At 36.2% G+C, this 20526-nt stretch overlaps 3 protein-coding genes, 3 long non-coding RNA genes and 1 pseudogene across 8 annotated transcripts; 4 read left to right on the forward strand and 3 right to left on the reverse strand.

Annotated features, from left to right (window-relative positions):
• The first annotated feature begins 424 nt into the window (after positions 1 to 424).
• On the forward strand, positions 425 to 1373 carry LOC130498822 (uncharacterized). Of its 2 annotated transcripts, XR_008937776.1 has the most exons (4): positions 425 to 492; positions 589 to 665; positions 766 to 1003; positions 1106 to 1373. It is a non-coding gene; the product is annotated as an uncharacterized LOC130498822 (long non-coding RNA). The 2 variants fall into 2 exon arrangements; XR_008937775.1 differs by having other exon boundaries at positions 444 to 665.
• A 67-nt stretch (positions 1374 to 1440) lies between these two features.
• On the reverse strand, positions 1441 to 3333 carry LOC130498820 (probable protein phosphatase 2C 64; annotated as a pseudogene).
• A 3549-nt stretch (positions 3334 to 6882) lies between these two features.
• Positions 6883 to 9950, forward strand: LOC130498817 (leucine-rich repeat extensin-like protein 2). Of its 2 annotated transcripts, none has more exons than XM_056992458.1 (9): positions 6883 to 7023; positions 7246 to 7475; positions 7565 to 7654; positions 7788 to 7916; positions 8008 to 8145; positions 8220 to 8345; positions 8436 to 8561; positions 8691 to 8885; positions 9036 to 9950. In XM_056992458.1, exons 1-9 carry the CDS (start codon positions 6975 to 6977, stop codon positions 9753 to 9755), a joined length of 1803 nt encoding a protein of 600 aa, XP_056848438.1. In that variant the 5' UTR covers positions 6883 to 6974; the 3' UTR covers positions 9756 to 9950. The 2 variants fall into 2 exon arrangements, with proteins under 2 accessions (XP_056848438.1, XP_056848439.1); XM_056992459.1 differs by having other exon boundaries at positions 7246 to 7463.
• LOC130498821 (uncharacterized) lies at positions 6887 to 7904 on the reverse strand. The gene is made up of 2 exons (XR_008937774.1): positions 7764 to 7904; positions 6887 to 7565 (listed from the first exon to the last, which is right to left on the reverse strand). It is a non-coding gene; the product is annotated as an uncharacterized LOC130498821 (long non-coding RNA).
• A 481-nt stretch (positions 9951 to 10431) lies between the features above and the next one.
• On the forward strand, positions 10432 to 12706 carry LOC108821737 (uncharacterized). Its single transcript, XM_018594727.2, has 3 exons — positions 10432 to 10917; positions 11019 to 11275; positions 11369 to 12706. Exons 1-3 carry the CDS (start codon positions 10797 to 10799, stop codon positions 12557 to 12559), a joined length of 1569 nt encoding a protein of 522 aa, XP_018450229.1. The 5' UTR covers positions 10432 to 10796; the 3' UTR covers positions 12560 to 12706.
• LOC130498819 (probable CDP-diacylglycerol--inositol 3-phosphatidyltransferase 2) lies at positions 12565 to 14617 on the reverse strand. The gene is made up of 11 exons (XM_056992460.1): positions 14463 to 14617; positions 14216 to 14326; positions 14050 to 14134; positions 13894 to 13943; positions 13655 to 13694; positions 13526 to 13570; positions 13371 to 13436; positions 13179 to 13293; positions 13041 to 13097; positions 12852 to 12950; positions 12565 to 12751 (listed from the first exon to the last, which is right to left on the reverse strand). The coding sequence occupies exons 2-11, from the start codon at positions 14277 to 14279 to the stop codon at positions 12692 to 12694; spliced, it is 681 nt and encodes a 226-aa protein (XP_056848440.1). The 5' UTR covers positions 14280 to 14326; positions 14463 to 14617; the 3' UTR covers positions 12565 to 12691.
• A 1544-nt stretch (positions 14618 to 16161) lies between these two features.
• On the forward strand, positions 16162 to 17828 carry LOC108821743 (uncharacterized). The gene is made up of 3 exons (XR_001944628.2): positions 16162 to 17353; positions 17439 to 17517; positions 17603 to 17828. It is a non-coding gene; the product is annotated as an uncharacterized LOC108821743 (long non-coding RNA).
• The last annotated feature ends 2698 nt before the right edge of the window (positions 17829 to 20526 follow it).

Consider the following 20526-nt stretch of genomic DNA (forward strand, 5'->3'; position numbering starts at 1 on the left):
GGAGGACCGGGGATGATTACTTGTATGGACTACATACATGTAAACACAGGATTAACACAGCAAATCACCACAGAGAAAAAGAGGGTTTATAATATACTTTAGGACTTTAGGTAGAGATTGGTGGATGTTTCTCCACAATTGTCTTGTAATAGGCTTTTGACAGGAAAAGAAGTGAATGAAACATTGGGTTTTTAGTCAAAGCAAGTTGTTTCAAAAAAAAAAAAAAAAAGTCAAAGCAAGAAAATAACAGTGCAACAGTGGAAACTATTCAGATATCAGACAAAATCCAGTTGCAAACAGAACATTTTTACTGGACTAATCATAAAATTAACTCCACAAGGCCTTAAAGCCCTTTAAAAATTACGACGGTAAGCCCATTAAAACGTTAAAAGCTTAGGCTTGGTTCATCTTCCAAGCAAGACCTCTTTGGTATTGTTTAGGATTATTTGCAGAGAGGATGGTTTTTTCTGTTTGCTCTCACAGAGGCTTCAGGTCACTTTCGCTCCTGTGTCTTTTCTTTCTTTCTTGTATACTACTACTTGATTGCTGCCTCTTAGTTTTGGTCGTCATTTTTGTTTGAACCAATAGTTTTAATCCGATTGGCTCATCATCATCCGTCACACCGGAGGATTCAGAGGTTCGGATCCAAGTTTCCTCGGGATTCGGTAATTTTCATCTATTCCCTAAAGACAAAGAAACAGCTCAGGCAGAGATTTTTGACATAACCTGTGTGTATATATATTATTCATTTGGTTGGTCTTGTAGAGTCTGAATGGGAGAGTTAGCTATAATAAGCCTACTGTGGGTGGTGGGTATCCCACGATGTCGTCCGTAGGTTTCGCACGCCAAAGTCCTCCGAGCTTCCATGATGAGCTAGAAGAGCCCCCACTATGGTTGAGCCTTGTTAGGGACATTGTCGGGAGCACGAGATCTGTCTTTCTCCTTTATGGCTGAGCAGCCGAGCCAGCTTAATTCATAGAGTGGCCCTAGTTTTACAACCACGGTATCTACTTGTGTGCTACCCATCCACCAAGTCTTTTTTGTTTGTTGATGTCTACATACGTAACTTTTTTTTTGTTTTTTAATGTTTTTTTATGTTGAACAGCTCAAGACTGCCACACTTAGTCTCTTTCTTGTAGCTGTCTTCATTGTTGCTCTATCCTCGTGGACTCTGCTCTTTGTTACGTTTTGGCTCTCATCTTGAGAAATCCCTATGAATGCACTATGTGTGAGAGAGAGAGAGAGAGTGTCAGGAAGGCAAATTCCATTTTCATGTTGTAACCTGCAACAAAAGGTTAATGCTGTCTGTCATTGTTTAGAACGAAGTATTAACTCCTCCTCTCTTAATCAAAATTCTGCATCTCAATTTCATTAATGAGATTGGCAACTATCTTTCATCTTTGATTTTGTGTCTTTTGTACCAGAAGAAACAGAAGAGCATTAGTCAAAAGGAATAAATAATTCTGTTTTCTTTCTTTCTTTCTCCAGTCATCCACCCCAAACTAACAAAAGGAAACAAAACTACCAACTTCATATTCAATCACAATAATTCATTCATTAGTTACACACTGCACATCTTTCTCTTGAGCATCATGGAACGTTGGACTCAGAAGCAGCAGCAGCTTGAGTAGTCCTGGTGGTGCTAGGCGCGCCTATGTTTTTTCTTAGGGATGTTAACACCCGCTCCTCTCACCGACACCACCGGTCCTCTCAACTCACTACTCTTTGCATCCAAGAACACAACAATCACTGTTATGTCATCATGGAAATGCCTTCGCACCCCTCTCTCTATCTTTTTCAGGTCTGAGTATCTCATCTCTCTCTCTCTTTGCCGCTTCTTGTAACGCCACTTTCACCAGCCTCTTTGCTATCCCCTGCACATCACCACACCCAGCATTTTATTTCTCATTCTACTTACTACCATCAAAAAAAAAAGAAAGAAAGCAACTTATGTAGCTTCCTTCTCACGTTACGCGGATGGTTCTGCACCATCTCTACTGCTTCTTGGTTACTCATATGTCCCCACAGTCCATCTGACGCACATATTATAAACTTGTCCTCCTCCTCCAGCCTATGCACCGTCACCGACGGCTCTGCACTCAGCAACGGCCTGCTGAACGGTGCCCTCAGCCTGAACTTCGCGTACAGCGGTTCCTTGTTGAACTCCGACCGTTTCAAATAACACATCCCCAATTGATCTTGAAACCTGCCATCACAAACCTCAGTGATGTATGTAAAAACATATACAAACATGAAATTTGTTGTGTTTTATTTCACCTGAATGATTCCTTTACTCTCCAACATTATGCTCTGAACCACTATATCGGGATGGTCCGGGTGCAGGGCCTGAAGCTCCTTCGCACTGACTCTATAGACGCGTTATGCTCGGCCGAGAGCTGAGTGGCGTGAACATCTCCCGTTGCCTTCGTGACCTGTCCCAGCACGGCACGCGAGTCCCCAGCGTTGGCCACGTAGAGCGTCCCGTCGCAGATGACGCATACGAGGCAGCATGAGCCAACGGTGGCTATCTGAGGCCTCGTTTGGAACTGGTTGGTGACTATGGATAGGAACCCTTCTTCAGTCGCTTGGAAGGCTTTCTTTATCACTTCTGTGACATACACTGTTGCTCCCCAGCAAATCCTGGTGGTGCCACATAAGAATATAAGCAAATGAGATCAAAAACTACTTTTTAAAAAAACAATTGTGAAGGAAAGTGTTTTTTTTTAAACAATAACTACACCTAGGTAGAAGTAGCTACCGATTCGGATAACCAAACCGGATAACCAAACCGGAGACAATGAATCAACACACATAGCAAAACAAAAAAAAACTCCGAACACTTCGTGCAAGCTTGTCTGTTATTGTATTACGTGCTTTTGTTTTAAACGAAGAAATTAGAGAAAATGTTTTTTTTTTCCTTTCTAAGAAAACAAGTTCTTAGATTACCTAACTAGTCTTGGCAACATCCAGAGAACAAGAGTAGAGTAACTCACTCTTGAGATGGTGGAAGATATGATCATTGATGAAGCGGGAAGTCTCAGGGCCGCCGTGGCCATCGTAGACGCCAAGGAAGGTGCCGTAAGGACCACTAGAGTGGTGGTGGGAGCTAAGAGGGCCAGACTCGAGCTGGCTCTGGTCCTCGAGCAAGCTGTTGGCTTGGACGACAGCCATGGAGAAGTCACCAAAGACGTGATGACCTGAGTCTCTGTACCACAAGAGCCCCTCTTGACGGCCGCAAGAATCTGAGGGCTGAATCGGAGTGTGCCAGAGACAGGCATTGAGGAAGTTCATCAAGGCAGATAGCATCCCTCCTCTCATCTCATTCGAGTAATATATTCGCAGCACAACATAAGAACTTGGCAACACAATCTCAATAGCTGCTGATGAGAAAACAGAGATAACATATGGGATTAGTGAAGATATTGGCAATGTTTGATTGATTGCAGAATCTTTTAAAAAAGGATACAAGAATTGAAAACTTCAAAGATTTGAATAAGAAACAGCAAAAATTAGTTGTGGGAGAGTTGAAAACCGATTTGGTCAAATATTCCAATGAAGAAACAGTAACACTTTACCTTTGCTTGCAAGATGGAATCAGGAGGAGAGGGATGATGTGGGCGTTGAGATTTTGACTTGTAGATCTACGGAGGATCAACCAAGCATATATAGTTTTGATTTTTTTAATATATAAACTAAAAATAAATCAAGTAATCGAAGCCAGAAAAAAAAAAAGAAGAAGACCAATTAACCAAATACTACTAGTAGTATACTATATATTAACTAAAGTTGAAAAAGAGAATGGTCTCTTTGCTCTAGCAACTAGGAAGAAACAGTTAAGCTCTGATAGATTTGGTCAGGTCTCTCACTCATTTTTGTGTCTTTGTGTTTTTGTTTTTTGTTTTCACCTCTCTTCTCTTCTTTTACTACAACAACACGGTACAAAAGTTTATATTTTTTTATTTAATCACTTTCTCTCTCTTCTCACTATAGAGTTTGTAGCAGACAAGACCATAAAAGACCAACGATGGCGGCGAGGTCGCAGCCAGCACATCAAAGGTTCCCCCCCCCTCCACCCAACGTCTCTGGGCTCCACAACTCTAGAGAGAGAGAGAATCCATGGACCAAAACAGTGCAAAAGAATTATAGAGAGCATTTGACGGCTCAATAGTTGAGTTTTTAATATTTTACTCTTTTTCTTTTCATTCAATTCAGAGTTAAAATCGATCCTGAATTAACCCAACAAGCAAATGTTTACACATTCAAAGCCTTGCAAGTGGGTCAAATGGAAGATTTTTTCTTCAAACAAAAGGCAAGAATAATCAATCTACTACTACTACATTGCTTGATACATGGGTTCTGTGCCAAGCAGACGGCACTTATCATCTCCTCTAGTACAGCTTGTATGTAGATAATTCTTCCTAGTGCAATCTCCATTTATATTTGGTCATGCTTCATGAATGGATTATGATACAAATGTTCTTTAAAAATTTTAAACGATTTATCCACCCATCTTTCTTGGCTTAATTGTTCTTTCTAATAATTAAACCACTACTAATATGTATTCTAGTAACATACTTATCAGATATACCATCTTATCTTTTTTCCTTGTAAATTGTAATCAAAAGTATATACTTTGTTGAGCCTATTAATAATACTTATATGTATTCATGACTCTTTCATTGTTCTTGTTTTCTTCTACAAACGTCTAGTGCCCATAAAAGTGGTGGTCCAAGAACCATGAGAAAAATAAAATTTGGGACACGAAGGTGATTGGGATAACCGATAAAGTGAGATATGTCACTTGACCTAACATTTATTTAATTTTATACTAATGTATGCTACCACTCAAGCTGGCCTTTCTCTCCGGCCCCCATCGACTCTTTTTAGTTATTTATACTTTTGTAGTCACCAATAATAGGAAAGCAACTACTAGAACTTTTGGATAACGAAGCATTCAATTAATGTAACTAAGAAAACATAAATTTGTTTCTAAGATATGAATAAGTTTCATGATAACTATATAAACTGCCAATGTTCTAAGATAATCTAACTTACATATGTGACCTGTTTGTTATTGTTCCAAAAGAATACACATGTTAATGTGAACTGAGAGCTACATGATATGTAGGGTTGTTTCAACAAATGGAAGACCCAATCCATGATGGAGCTGCATTACATCTAAATGGATAACAAAGCTATTCCTAGCCAACAAATGGACGAGGGCACAAGTATATTCAAGTATATTTGCAGTTCTATCCTTTTTATTCATCAAAAATCCAACTTCAGTGAGGAGATGAATAAATGGCTGATGCTCTGTATGTGAACTTATATGGCATAAAAAAGTCATTTACCGAGAGAGAAAAATTATAGCAATAATGATAATAATGGGAGAATTAGTTTATAGGAAGTAGAATAATAGAGAAGAGAAGAGGGGGGGAAGGGAAGGCCCTACTTACAGAAGATAGCTCCCATGATCCCATCAATCACACAAAAATCCAACCACTCTCATTCATCCTTTCACTTCAGGACCAAACTTCACCATCCAATCATCTTCCAATGCCTTACACTCATATATTACCATTCATTTTTCGGTGTGTAAATTTACTATTCATAATTAGTTCACCAAGAGTGCATATAGTAAAACTTTTTTTAAAAGAAAAAAAAATCATAATCTTACGAACAAAACAACAATTGCAACTACTGCTTACATTATTTTAGCTTTTTATCTGCTAAACTCCTTTTAATTACATACATTTCGTGATTACGAAATGGTGTTTGAATTTCTGATGCTCAACTCGCGCAGGAGAGATCTATCTGAGTCTTTTTGGTTTGGCGGTTTAGCTTGTACGTTGTTGTATCTTGTTCAATAGAACATGATTTAGCTTTAGTTGATCCCTTTCCAAATTGTGGAATTAATCCATCAGCTTCAACTCCCTGAACTTGAGCTTGAGCCATCTTGAAGTGGATTGAAAAGTCACGGAGCAAAGACTTGATGATCACTGGAATATATTACAAGAATGAGCTCTAACCAGATATCTTAAAATTACAAGTTGTTTCAACATCCAGCAACCAATAATACTAGATTCCAGTCGTATAACCAAATAACATATGTAAGCGGCACTAAAAAGTATCAAAGAAGGCTTCTATTGATCACATCCCTCGGTCAACAATCCGCCACCTAGAACTTCACGTCCTGCGCCAAGTAACGTTGCAGTATGTACTGAGATGGTATTTCCTCTAAGCCCTTGTGGCTGAGTAGGAGGAGCACGTGTTGGATACAAAACCACCACAGACGCAGAAGCAATGTACATGGGCTGCTGCACTTGTCTCGTATGTCACTTCAGGTATATGCATTGGCTTTGCCATGTTTTTGTTCATAGCAATCATTAGTTTGTTCCTTCTGGTTTGTGTGTAACCTAATCTTTCTGTTACCAGTATTGTAGGATCCATCGTTATTCTCCTTTTTAGCCCATTTCATGATGATATTGGGCACTGCTTATAGGCTCATTAATAGGGTCACCAATCAGAAAGAAATAAAATAACGTCATAGAAGAATTATTCAAAGTAGATATTTTCAGAGAGTACCATTGACCAAGTAAGTGATGGCTGCGGCTACTTGAGAAAAAAGAAAAGAATTCAAATGGTATTAGACTAGATGGAAGCAATTAAATATATTGTCGTATTGTGGTAGTCAAAGTCAGATGAATAACTTATGGTAGACTTTCAGATGGCATTATTGGCTCTTCTGACTCATTATATAAAATCATATGAACTAATTCACGTAACAGAGACGAAACTAATCAAAAGCCTTTGCCCGCATTTGCCCTCTCTCTCCGGCAACAACAGCTCAGAACTCAGCTTTTCCTTCAAAATTCCAGTTACTATATATAAAACTTTGGCGTGTACATATACGTGTAACCAGTTAACATTGGCATGATTTACAGGCAAATTATTTAACCAATCCAGTTTACCAAATGGACTTCTTCGGTTCAAACAAAGCAAAGAAAGATGGAAAACGCTCAGGTAATTTTCCAACTCTGGAAAGTCCCTTCACACTTACACTTTGCCAAATATGAATTACCACCGGAAAAAGTCGCCAGAATGTTTGAATCTGGTCTGCCGGTGGTGATGGTTAAAGACAAGGATCATTTTCTTTTCTCAACTCCTTTTATCTTTCCAGAAGTATTTTATGTTGATAACTTCTAACGTTGACCAATTTTGTGTGGTTTGGTACGTCTCTTTCAGGACTGTTCGGGAAGAAAAGTGCCAGCAAGAGCAATCCGGCGACCCCTCCTCATCCCGCCGCTGGTAGATCTCCGCCACCTTCGTATCTCTCCAACAAAAGAGCTGAGACAGAGTACGATTTCCCTATCAACCGTGAACAAAGAACATACCCGAAACAACCTGCGTCTGAACGCGTCCCCAACTCCCACCCTAGGCCTCCTGTGTACGGATATGGCACGGTACTCTATTACGTAAACACCTATTTATCTGTTTCAGCCGCCAAACAAAACTTTCGAATCTGTAGATGACATCTGAGTTTGCCCCTTCTTTTCCATTGCAGCCTGAACGCAGAGAAAGAAAGGAGAGGATGAGTTATGAACCAGAGACTAACGCTCCTTCAAGCCCCTTTCCTCCTTCTGGAAACCGCACGGTACGTTTGACCCTCTCTGAATTGGAGTTATGTTTATAGATATAGCAAAACAACAAAAGTCGGTCTTTGATTATGGTTCAAGGACATTTGATCGTAATATTATACTTACATGATAAAGGTATTCGTATTGCAGCCTGAACGTCGTAGAGATTCAAGCGAGTATAGCCGAGAACAACGAGATCGAATGTATGAGGCAGATACCCGAAGCAATGCAAGCCCATTTCACCCTTTCAAAAGCCCTTCTCCATCTCCATACCACACGGTACTCAAAACCTAAAAGCTCTGTTGATTATTCTGATTCATGTTTCATACCAATCAACCACTAAGCATTGCTTCTAATGTTTTGATTTCAGCCTGATCGCCGCAGAGAGCACGACACAGACCACTACGAGGCAATGTACGAGCCTGAGGCCAATACCATGTTTCAGAACAGAGCTCCTGGGAGCCCATTTCATAAAGCAGGAAACCGCTCTCCATCTCCATATAGAACTGTATGTCCTGTTCCTCATCCTTGAGTACACAATGAGCCATATAGTTGACATTACATAAAAATCTCTAATTGCAGCCGGATCGTCAGCAATTTGAAGACCTGTACGAGCAAGACGGCGATGTAACACCAAGAAACAGCTCTCCACCGAGCCCCTTTCATCCAGCAGCTAATAGATCACCACCACCACAATCATACAGAACAGTACTACTCTAAATCTCAGCCCTGCTATTTTTCTAATATAGATCATAAAAGTGAGTCACTCAATAGAGTTTGTTATTCTAAACTCTGCAGCCTGATCGCCATAGAAACCACCCTGATGATGAGCAAGACGGCCAAGTAACACCACGAAACAGCTCTCCACCAAGTCCCTTCCATCCATCTGCAACTCGTTCGCCACCACCGCAACCATACAGAACGGTACTCAAACAACACTCTCAAAATCTTAGCTCAGCCTGGAGCATCTTTCTTTCTAATTGACAGAAAAAAAACAAACCAAAAGTCCTCTTGACAATAATATTGAATCTGCTCTCTTAAATAAATCTGCAGCCTGACCGTCGCAGCAATGAGCAGACGGAAGCAATGTATGAGCCAGATGGGTACGTAATGCGGCAGGAGAGCCCTCCTCGGAGTCCAGTTCATGGAGCATACTACTCATCCAGTGATGACGATAACCACTCCACCTACCTCTTCCCAGAAATTGGCACCCCTGCTCGTTCCTTCCCAGTCTCCGCCAACAGCACCGTATGAATCTCTCTCTCGCTAATATATCATCTCTAACAAAAATTGAAATGGACCTAATACATATATACACTATAGATTAGAAGGCTTAATCTTGCTATTGATCAGTGTACAATATATATAAGTATTGACTAATCTATCCTTTTTATGCAGCCGGTTCACCACAACTACCAGATCATTGCGGCCGAGACCTACAAGCAAGAGAAGCAGTACGAGCCGCCGGAGCTGGCGGACGAGTCACAGAGCTTCTCGCTGCAGGAGATCGCCAAGATGCGAGGACTCAAGGAAGAGAGCCAATCGATGATCTCCGAGTCCTACGTATCCGTCGCGAACTACAGAGTCAAATCGAGCGTCGCGGAGACGCTCCAGGCGATCATCGACAAGCACGGAGACATCGCCGCCTCCTCGAAGCTCCGGTCCAACGTGACGAGGTCGTACTACCTGGAATCCCTAGCCGCGGTGGTGATGGAGCTGAGGACGACGGGGCTGAGGGATCTGACGAAGACGAGAGTGGCGGAGATGGCGGCGGTGGTGAAGGACATGGAGTCGGTGAAGATCGACGCGTCGTGGCTGAGGAAGGCGGTGGATGAGCTGGGGGAGGCGGTGGAGTGCGCGGGGGAGTACGAGGCGGCGAAGGCGGAGAGGGAGGCGTGCGAGAGGGATCTGAAGGCGAGGAAGGGGGAGATGGAGGAGATGAGGGAGGAGCTGGGGAAGAGGGAGAAGGAGATCAGGGAGTGCAGAGAGAGAGTGACGGCGGTGGCGGGAAAGCTTGGGCAGTTAGAGATGAAGGGATCGAGATTGGAGAAGAATCTGGAGGTGTTTCACTCTAAGGTCGATAAGTTCCAAGGAGAAGCTGTCCTTCTCCACGTTTGATTATATTGATACATTTCTTCTACTGTATTCATCATCCATCGGCACTGTTCTTGTATCTGTGGATTTTGTGCACGAAACAACAATCTTTGGGTCATATATATATAGCTTGTTTTGGGCCCAAGGCCCGTGAAACCATCAGTGAGTTTAATACTGGCCCACCAGACGCATCTTATTTGAGTGTTTTCGTTTTTGATTTCTATGTGATTTCATGACCGAGGTGTCTCACACACTTTTTCTAATATACAAGACAAGATTTGGTCAGAGTCAAACTCAAAATATCGCATTAGTGTAGAATGTGTAAACAGATTTACTTCATCTGAGACGTAAGTTCCCACCCATACTTTGTTTAATCTCAAAGCTCGAATCTCAATACATTCCCCTAACTAACTAAACATGCGCGTGTATTCACATGTGTTTATGCATTTCATGAGTTTATGTCGGCTTAATAGCCGTGACTACTGATTCAAGACCACAACTTCTTGTGTCGGGTCAACATTTTAAATGGTTATAGTCTCTGTGGGGAAGAAAATAAGCACTAGTATTTTGTAATCTTGCACTGCAAGAAAACAAAACATCAGCCGTTCAGGTCAATATGAGTTTATGTCGGCTTAATAGCCGTGACGACTGATCAAAACTTACTCTCACTGATTCAAGACTACAACTTGATTTGTTGGGTCAATATTTTAAATAGTTATAGTCTCTGTGGGGAAGAAAATAAGCACCACTCTTTTGTAATCTTGCACTGCAAGAAAACAAAAGCACCAACCCTTCAGGTCCGCTTTACTTTGAAATTTCCTCAGTCTGGTGAATACTTCCAAGTTCAATCCCGTGTCTTGTCTTGTCATCCCAGAACTATTCATTCCATACACCTCTTTTCTCTCAAACGTTGACTCTGTCTTTTGGGGATAAAACTTGTTTGCTTCTTTCCTGTTTTTGATGAAAGCTTCAATTTTATAAGATTTTCTCTTCTTCTTTTTTTGCTTGCTCTGGGACAGGCCACAGGCTTCTTTGTTAGATCTGTGGGAGAGAGAGAAGTGAGACATGTCTGGAAAAGTATATCATGATTGTTCCAACGCAGGCAATCCCTACCATGAGTGCAATGACCGATGTTTCGAGAAGATAAACTCTGGAGATGTCCTCAAGAAGGAGAAGAAGCCTTTTGGTAGGAAGCAAGTCTATCATCTCGATTGCATTTCAAGTATTTTTTTTTTTGCTGCTGATATTTTGATTAATAGAATTCTTGAACTTGTCTTTTGTACAAAGGCTTTGGTAAGCCAGCTTGGAGAAAGCAAAGTCCTCCTCCTCCTATCAGTCCACTTCCTAGTTATTACGCAAAGAGCATGGTTGATGAATCAGATGACTCTCCTTCATTCTCATCCTCAGATGATACCTTCAACGCAAACCTTCTGTCCAGACCGCCCTCTCCTCTACATGGAAACATACCTGAATTACCCATAAATTGGCTCCCCATGTCGCCTTCTCTATCTGTGTATTGCAACAAAGACTCTTTCGCATCAAATGTGAGCATTTATTTATCCTCTATCTCTCTACTATTATTCCTCTTTGTGTAGTAGTGCATATCTTTTGGTGAGTCTCATGTTCTCTCTCTGCAGTTTGATCACCGTGAAATGACACCTGAACATCCTCTTAGGACACATCAACACATGCCTCGCACCCCTGAGTCTAGGCCTTGGACACCCGATCGACGGTCCAGCACCACTGATAATATCATTTCGCTAGCAACTAGACCTAGGACGCCTGAACACCGGTCCAACATCACTAATAATGAACCAATGACACCTGAACATGCGCATGTTGCTCTAGGACCTAAGCCAAAGACTACAGAACACAGGGAGAGATCCTCAAGGCAGCGGTCTAAGACTCCAGAGCCGCAAGGGAAGTACCTTAAACCTAGGACCCCACAAACTCAGCCGATACTCAAGTCACCAGAGACGCCAGGCACACCAGAAATTAGGCCAAATGCTGAAGAATGTAGAGCGAGGCTACCTGATCACAGGGCAAGAAACTCAAGACCAGGGTCAAGGATCTCCCAAGCCACCAAAAATCATGGTAATAAAACGAGTTCGGTGTACAGTGAAGAATGCACTCTACTCTATCCTGAACTCTTCTTGCCCCCTCAAAAAAAATCCTCCTTAAAACCCACAACGGTGTCTGAGAAAATATCTGAGATTCAAAGCATCTGCGGAACAGAGGAGGGGACGCAGTCAATGACGTCAGAGTCTTACGTCTCTGTAGGAAGCTACAAGGTCAGAGCGAGCGTCTCAGACACTCTGCAGCAAATCTTGGACAAGCACGGAGACATAGCCTCCGGTTCGAAACTCGAGTCCCTTCCCACGAGGTCTTACTTCCTGGAAACGCTAGCCTCAGTGGTTCTCCAACTCCAGTCTACGCCCTTGAAGCAACTAAAGGAGACGCGCGTCTTGGAAATGCTAGCGGTCGTTGAAGACGTGGAGTCTGTCAGAATCAGAGCCGGTTGGCTAAGGGAGGCTTTAAACGAGATTCTCGAAGCGGCCAGGTGCTATGATGGACATAATACGACAGTGGTGGAGAAAGGGATGTGCGAGCGGGATGCGTTGCTTGGGAGACAAGAAATGGAGGAGATACTGAAAGAGGTGAGACGGAAGGAGGATGAGGTGAAGAGTTACCGTCGAGGGTTAACGGAGATGGCAGGGCGTTTGGGAGATTTGGAGATGAAGAGAGCACGGCTGGAGAGAAGCTTGGCGTTTCTTAGCTCCAAGGTAGACAAGTTTGATGGAGAATCTGTGTTGGAGAAGCTCTTTTGATCAAATCTTAAACATTGATATTTTGTATTTATTCAAAAACATAAAGACTACATTAAGTGCATATCCATATATGTACACAGTGTCATACACAGCATGCAACAAAAGAGTTTTTTTTTTAAACGCGATTCAACCTCAGGGCTTATGCTGCTTCTCTATGTCATACTGGACACAAACATCTGCAGCCGTTTTCATCTGACACGTCAGCAAAAGAAACACCAACAAAAAAGACGATAAGAACCAGAAACTGCTTTACTATGTTGGAGTTGGAGAGACTGATTAGTTGTGGATTTACCTGAATCACATTGATGATCTGCTTGATCGACCAACCAAATATACTCAAAGCCAAGAGTAAAAAGAGCGGTGAAAACTGTGTCAATGATTCAACTAGTACCTGAAGAATGGAACCCAGAGATGTTTTAGAACAAAAGACAACTAGCTAATAGAGATTAGAAAAGGGGAATAGAAGAGAAGAGAAGCTCACGTTCATCAGATTTTCAGTATGGTTCTTTGCTATAAGAAAGAGGATTATGTAAAGAACCTGTAGAGTCATTTGAGCAAACTCAAGTGTTACAAGAAAATTGCATCAGAAAACTTTGGTCTATTATTAACTGCAACTAACCTCGCAGGAAACACAGCAATAACCCATGAACATCCGGTTACCATAGTATAGTCTAAACAGCCAGCTCGTGCTATCTTTCACATCCTTATGGCTGGTCTTCCCTGATAGAAATGTACTGTGCCTCCAGTATTATTATTATTTTTTTTTCTACAAAAACTATATACAAAATGTACAAGTTGAAACAAAGAGTACCTGTACATTTGCAGCCAGTGACTAGCAATATCTAAGGCCAGAAGAGAGAGGAAAACCAAGCTAGGCCTGTGTTATAATAGTAGTTGTAAGTCCAAGGCTATGTAGATTAAATATAAAAAAATTCAGCCAAATCCATCAACATAACACTCTCTCACCTGTATATTTGGGAGAGAATCACGAGAAGACACGCTGTGCTGACTCTGTAACCAAAACGAGGGTAATAGATTGTCATTACACGAGAAAGTAAGTTAAATATATCGGGTTATATGTAGCAGAAGATTAACCTGTCTGTGACCATGTCAAGAACAGCTCCAAATGTAGAAACTGAAAGTGAGAAGAAGACAAGATACGTGTGTCACTATCAAAATCTTGACACTATACAACAACAAAATGAAGCTTCAGAAAATGCTGTTCAATTAGAATATCCAACTAAATGAAACTCAAAAAAACTAGTAACATCAATGTCAGGAAGTTATGAGCAAACAAACCATAAACAAAATATATAAATTGGTTGGAGGCTGACCTTGGTTGAATTTACGAGCGCACCATCCATCAACAGCATCGCAACAAAAACTGGATTAGATCAAAGGATACCCCCTATCATGTTAAACAAGTATGGAGCACAAAAAAAAAGAGCAGACAAGGTAGAAGAAGAAGATGAGAGAGGGGTGGTGGGTACCTGAAAAAGTACAAGAGGGAGAAGAGCGTCTTGTTGGAGAAGCACACAGCAAAGGCAATGCAATTCAAGAGAACTCTCATGTACCCTGCTACCACAATATTTTTCATCTCAAAGAAAAATATAAAAGGAATCTTTTAAAACATATAAAAAACAAAAAGGGACGCACCAACGATATTGGGAATGTAAAGGTAGACAGAGAGCTTGGCTGGTCTCTGCTTCTTACTAGCCATGATAAGAGAGAGAGAGACTTCTATTCCCGCCACCTAGATAACAAGACCTGAGCAATGAACACGAAAGAAACAAACTTTATGAGAACCCGACAAGGGAATTGCGTGCAGACAGGACACACTAAGCAGTAGTATTGGTCGAATCGATTGAAAGATGAAAAGTTAAGTAATCTCAAGGTCACCCACCAGGATTGAATAACGGAGAGGGAGGGATTCGCAGGGAAGAGAGCTCAGCAGAGTTGCTTTGAAAAAAGTTTGGAATCAGATTCTTCGCTTCTTCTCTTCTCCGAAGCCAAGCAAACGATTTCGAATTGTTAACTGCTTTGGTCATTGTTTATATACTTTTACCCCTTGTTTGTTTTCCATATTACACTCTTTGTCCCAAAATAAATATTCCCCGGTTTAGGATTATCTCAAATCCAACCACAAATTCTCAAATTTTGGAATTTCTGTCATTTCAATCTGATTTCAAATTTTCGAATTTTGAGTATCTGAATAGTAAAACATAAAATTTGAGTTTTTACTATTCAAAACCTCAAAACAATCTTTTATTTTCTTTTTTTTCTTATAATTATTTCTTTTAACAAATACATATAATAAACTTAATTTAAAATAATTTTAAGTACAACAAAATAAAATAAAATTAATATTACATAACATTAAAATAAAATTCACAAAAAATAAAATACATTAAATATAATTAGCACAAACTAAAACAAATTACATAAATATTTAAATATTACATATCTTACAAGTGGTTTCAAAATACTAGAATTTCTCGGTTAACCGGACGCTAAACCTCAAATATAATCGAAATATGGTTGATAAATATGTAATTTATATCATATTTATTATATAATATTATAATATTATGTATTTTGTATAATATGTTAAATATATTTTTATATTTGTTTGTGAAATTTTATCATTATTAGTAACTTTAGTTAATGTAAAAGACTATAATGCAAAACTTATAAAGATTTTTTTGAGAATTTATGATTGGAGCAATCAACCCTCAAATAAACTCTAAAAACAAATATTTTTAATTTATGATATCAAATATTTTTAATTTATGATATTTAATCTTAAATTGTAAAAACAAAAAAAATATGAAATTTAGTTTTAAATTGTAAGAACAAAAAACTAGTAAAATTTAAATTATATGTATTTAAATATTTAATTTTGTTATTTTTAGATTTTATTATTTATTTATGATATTTAATTTCAAATAAAGTCTAAAAATATTTTGTTTTTTCTAGGTTTGAACATTTTATCTAGACTCGGAAACCCAAACGAGAACCGACCCAAAAGTACCCATCCCAAAACCGAGCCGGAAATTTATAATACCTATTAGGTCCAAAATTATTTTATCCGAAAGAATTAGAATCTAATAGATTTCGAAACCCAAAATAACTGACATGAATATATTCGAACCGATAAGAACTGATTCATATATCTACCTTATGATTTTCTTGTTCAATTTTCTATATTTTAATTATTAATTTAGTTGAAATATTTTTGTTAAAAAATTGTTATTATTTGTAATGTTTAAGTAATATGAAGCTTTAATATAAAACTTAGAGTATAGAATTTTTTTATTTTAATTATTGATAGTTAATTTGAAGTTATTTTGTAAAAAAATAGATATATATGATAGATTTCGAATAATTTGATAAGATTTGGATATTTTATGTTCTTCAGATTCTAAATATCTGAACCAATCTAGATCTGACAATAATCCGAAAATTATAGCTATTTTGAATATTTTATTTATAAATTTGAACCTTCTGATATCTGAAAAAAAACAATCAATACTATTAAAACAGAAAGCCCTTTTTTTAGGTGACCTTCTTTTTGTACTTATTTACCATTTTCTGCCACTGAATTATTTTTGTTCTATGCTTTTAATTTAAATGCTTTTATTATCTTACTAAAATCCCTACTTTTATTGATTTCCAAATATTTTCCACTCATCCATTGCTTTTAAATCAAAACATAATTAACTAATGTAATTTATTATATACAAAATCGACAATGGAATTATTTAATAACAACTATTGATCGGAAATCTTATAGAAACAAAATATTATGAATCCCTGACATAACGATCGGGAATATGCCAAGAAATATTCTCAATTAACCAAATCCATGACAAAAGATTTCTTTTTGTTATTATTCAAACAACGCAAACACAATACATTACACCTTATACTATTATGACTATCTTACATAATATTAAATTACAAATATCCCTTATGTTACAACTTACAAGAGTAAATAACAAGAGATCGACATAGTTTAACTTAGTGTCTATCATATTATATAACTAACTTTACTTCCTCATGGTCAATACTAAGGAGTTCACCTATTCATTTAAACTAATGTCAAAATCTCTCACATACCTGGATTATGTATGCAGCATTTGTCCGTCTCCTCACAACTGTCAATCTACAAAATTGTGATACAATTCAATCTGATTAGTTTATGAAATAACATATGTTATTTGTAACATTTATCACAAATTTAGCAATATACAATGAATCCTAAACCAGAAGTAAACCCTATACCTTAAAAGAAAATCAAAGTATCCCTAAATCGAGTATTTATATTTTTACATTATATTTGAATTTTGTAAAAAAAGTATCCCAAGATTTTTAAAACACGCAACTATAATATATTTCTGTTTTAACATATCTGAACCATCAGAATCTACTTCTGAAAATGACCTTCGGTGCTCTAAATCTTTTTGTTAGTTAACCCATTTTTACTTCAAAATTTGAATATTTATATTATATCCGAATATTTTTAAAATCAATAATCAAGATTTTATAGAAATTATTTATTTTCTTAACTTATTATACAAGATTCTTATTCACTATATATAACCCAACCGAACACCCTTGGATACAAAAAGGAAAACTCTAAACATCTCGATACTTTAATAGCACCTCCTAAGAAAATTAGTAGCCAAACTGATGTCAAACCTTTAAAAGTACGATGGTAGATTCAAGAAAGATCTGGAAGCAATTTAGTGCTCAATATGGCAAGAGTTTAAGATTATTCTCGCAGATCAAAATGTAAGAGATATCTTAATTTCATTTATCAAATTAGTTTGTTGTTAACGTTCAGTGGTTTTCTGATTATATTATGAGTTTTGTGCAGGGAACAAAAATACATGCAACATTTTTTTGTAAAAGGCCTTCAAAAGATACATGCAACATTGAAACATATTTCTTGATTGGTAAGTCGTCATATTTAATGATTTAATTTTTATCCCAATAGTATTGATATGAAGTGTTATACTATATTATTAATGTTCTTTGCAGAATTCATTGGACAAGCCATGGACGTTGGTGAAATTAATCCTTTGTTGTGGAAAAGAGATAACAAAAAATAGAGTTCAATCATAGAGATTATGGGTTTTTTTAACTAATACTGTCATATTTTTATCCCTGTTGTATAGTGTATCCATCTTGAGATGGATTTGATATTGCAAGCAGTACTAACAATATCAAAAATATTGTTTTAGTGATAACTTTTTCCACTAAGTTACTAACACTGGAGTTAGTAGTTATAAATTTTAAAACTAAATGTGATTTCTTTTAATCGTAAAAAAAAATGTGATTTCTTTTTGTTTTAGTGATCACCAGCTAGCGTGTCGTTTGTTGGGGAAGTTTGAGGACAATTTCCACCATCATACCATAAACAACAATATGATGTTTTTGTATGTTTAATCAGGTTTGCGAAATAGGTAAATTTCGAGGTAATTTTCTAAAATCTCATTCATGTTGTTTTCTATATTCTATTTGTTATTCAATAAATCTAATTAATGATTATATTGTTGTTACAAGAGATCTTCAAGTTACAAACACTTTTGATATCTCAGGCAAACATCAACCCCAATATAAAAGTAGGGGACTTGAGAGACGTGTAATGTTATCTATCTTCATAATTTATATACTTTGAAAGGTTTTAAATAATGTTATGTATAAGATATGTTTTTCTTTTCGTATATATATTGTTTGTTATCGATTATAGATACTCTGTTTGTTCTTTTCGTATATATATTCTTTTCGTACATGTTGTTCATAAATGTTTAAACAAGAGAACAAATGAAGAAGAAAACAGAAAACATGATACACAAGGAAATCATGTTTTATTTAATTAAAATTTATTTTAATTTCAATTTTTGTTTACCATGAAAATAAATTATTTAACTAATTTTAATACCAAATTAGAACTTTAGCTAAAAATTAAGATAATAAATAACTAAATAGAAATTACAATAAATTTAAAATTTTTAGTTGAAATTAAATAAAAATACCAAAATATAATAATTTATCAATAACAAAAATAAACTAATACTGTTATATTAATAAACTTTTATTTTCCCTATTACCATTCTCTTAGTATCTAATCTATAAAACTAGAATCCCTACTAAAATTTTGCCATTTCTTTTTGAAGTTACTTACATTGCTATGTCCTTTTTTATATTAACATTAATATTATTAAATAAATTTACTGCATAATAAACCAATAATAATGAAGAATATGTTGGCCAATAACAATGCAACAGCATTTATCAACGTTACTTTATGCCAAAAAATAAACTGAACTCTATAATACAATTATTAATGTGTGTGTCGAAAGCATATATTCCTAACTATACAAACCATAAAAGCATAATTCTACTATATACAATTATTATTTAACCTTATAATTTTTTCGTAAGACTTATTGTTTGACTTAGTGCTTATGATATGTTTGACATGTTTGACGGCACCACACTGTGAATTTTGTTTTACAAAAATCATCAATACTATTTAAACAGAATGCCTTTTTTGAGATGTCATTCTGTTTCAAGATTATTTATCATTATGTGCCACTAAATTATTTTAAACATATAGTTTTTATTTAAATCATAATTAAATCATTTTGTGCCATTACTTTTATTAGTTATAAACCATTCTGTGCCATTACTTTTATTAGTTATAAACCATTTTAATTATTTTAAAAGAAAAACAATATATTTGTATTATTAGAAGATCTGTTAGATATTAAGATTCCATGAATCTTTTAGTCATTTAAAACTATACCAACAAATGTGGACCATATAATTTTTTATCCAAATTACTTCCCACAAAACATTACTAAATGAATTGACATCTTTTTATTCTAGCATCAATACTATTGAATTAGGAACATGACTTATTGATATATGTTTAGTCCAATAAAATAATCACATAATACATACTTATAAAAATAAACGATAATATTTTGTAAATGTATCTAGATATATATTTGGTAACCACTAATTTAGTTCCTTAATAGTAGGGATCCCCTAACAATAATTAATAAGTAAAACTGTCGACTGACATTAATTCCGTAACATACATTTTATTATGTAATGCTATATCATCATATTATTATTATTTTTAAGAAATCATATCACCCTAATATTGATACAACTAAATCGTAAATTGATTAAAATAAATTGGGTTATGAACTTTAATATAGGCTTTGTTTTTTTGTGTCGTTAAGAAACCTGAAAACTTTGATAAGTCTAATAACCTTAAGAAATTGGATTACACAATTTAAATTACATACCTTCAGCAACATAAATATTAATACTTCAAATTATAGTGAATATTCTTGGTTATTTTTATAATAAGTTATAATATTGTTAGTGAATATAAATAAAAATATAAAATTAATTTTATAATATATTTATTTATAACATTTAAATTTTAAAATTTAAAATACTTTTAGAAAATATTTTTATATTTATTTATCTACGACCATCTGCAACCGCAAATATTATCCGAAGTCATTTTTTAATTTTAAAAGTGTGGAACAATTTTTGAAACAAGTTATAATGTTTTATGAATTGCAAAACGCTAAAAATGTTATCTTAAATAACTGCAAAAAGAAGTTGAAGATGTTTTTATTTATATTTTACAACATAAAGAGAGATGATAACAAATATGTTGTATTAACTGGTGAGAAAATAATATAAATTATTTTTCCGTACCAATTAGTAATGCAGGTTTCTTGTGATTTTTTTTTTACAACATATATATACAGTGGACTATTATAAAATTATAATAGCTAACTGATAATAAAAATAAACTAATTCAAATCAAACAATTAGTTTTGTTAATAGATTCATAATCTACAAATCATATTAACTTTTTATGAAAACTAAAAATTTAACTTCCTAATCAGAATACAAACAGATTCTAATAATAT

The sequence above is a fragment of the Raphanus sativus genome, chromosome 8 (assembly GCF_000801105.2).
Source record: "Raphanus sativus cultivar WK10039 chromosome 8, ASM80110v3, whole genome shotgun sequence".
NCBI lineage: Eukaryota > Viridiplantae > Streptophyta > Magnoliopsida > Brassicales > Brassicaceae > Raphanus > Raphanus sativus.

Bases quoted from the DNA above. Each gene is read 5' to 3' on its own strand.
- LOC130498817 (XM_056992458.1), top strand. From the start codon at position 6,975: ATGGACTTCTTCGGTTCAAACAAAGCAAAGAAAGATGGAAAACGCTCA. The intron at 7,917-8,007 runs GTACTCAAAACC...TTTTGATTTCAG, and splicing joins CTCCATCTCCATACCACACG to CCTGATCGCCGCAGAGAGCA. The intron at 8,346-8,435 runs GTACTACTCTAA...TAAACTCTGCAG, and splicing joins CACCACAATCATACAGAACA to CCTGATCGCCATAGAAACCA.
- LOC108821737 (XM_018594727.2), top strand. From the start codon at position 10,797: ATGTCTGGAAAAGTATATCATGATTGTTCCAACGCAGGCAATCCCTAC. The intron at 10,918-11,018 runs GTAGGAAGCAAG...TTTTGTACAAAG, and splicing joins GAAGGAGAAGAAGCCTTTTG to GCTTTGGTAAGCCAGCTTGG. The intron at 11,276-11,368 runs GTGAGCATTTAT...CTCTCTCTGCAG, and splicing joins AAGACTCTTTCGCATCAAAT to TTTGATCACCGTGAAATGAC.
- LOC130498819 (XM_056992460.1), bottom strand. From the start codon at position 14,279: ATGGCTAGTAAGAAGCAGAGACCAGCCAAGCTCTCTGTCTACCTTTAC. The intron at 13,944-14,049 runs GTACCCACCACC...GATCTAATCCAG, and splicing joins TCCCTCTTGTACTTTTTCAG to TTTTTGTTGCGATGCTGTTG. The intron at 13,571-13,654 runs GTTAATCTTCTG...TTTTGGTTACAG, and splicing joins CTTGACATGGTCACAGACAG to AGTCAGCACAGCGTGTCTTC.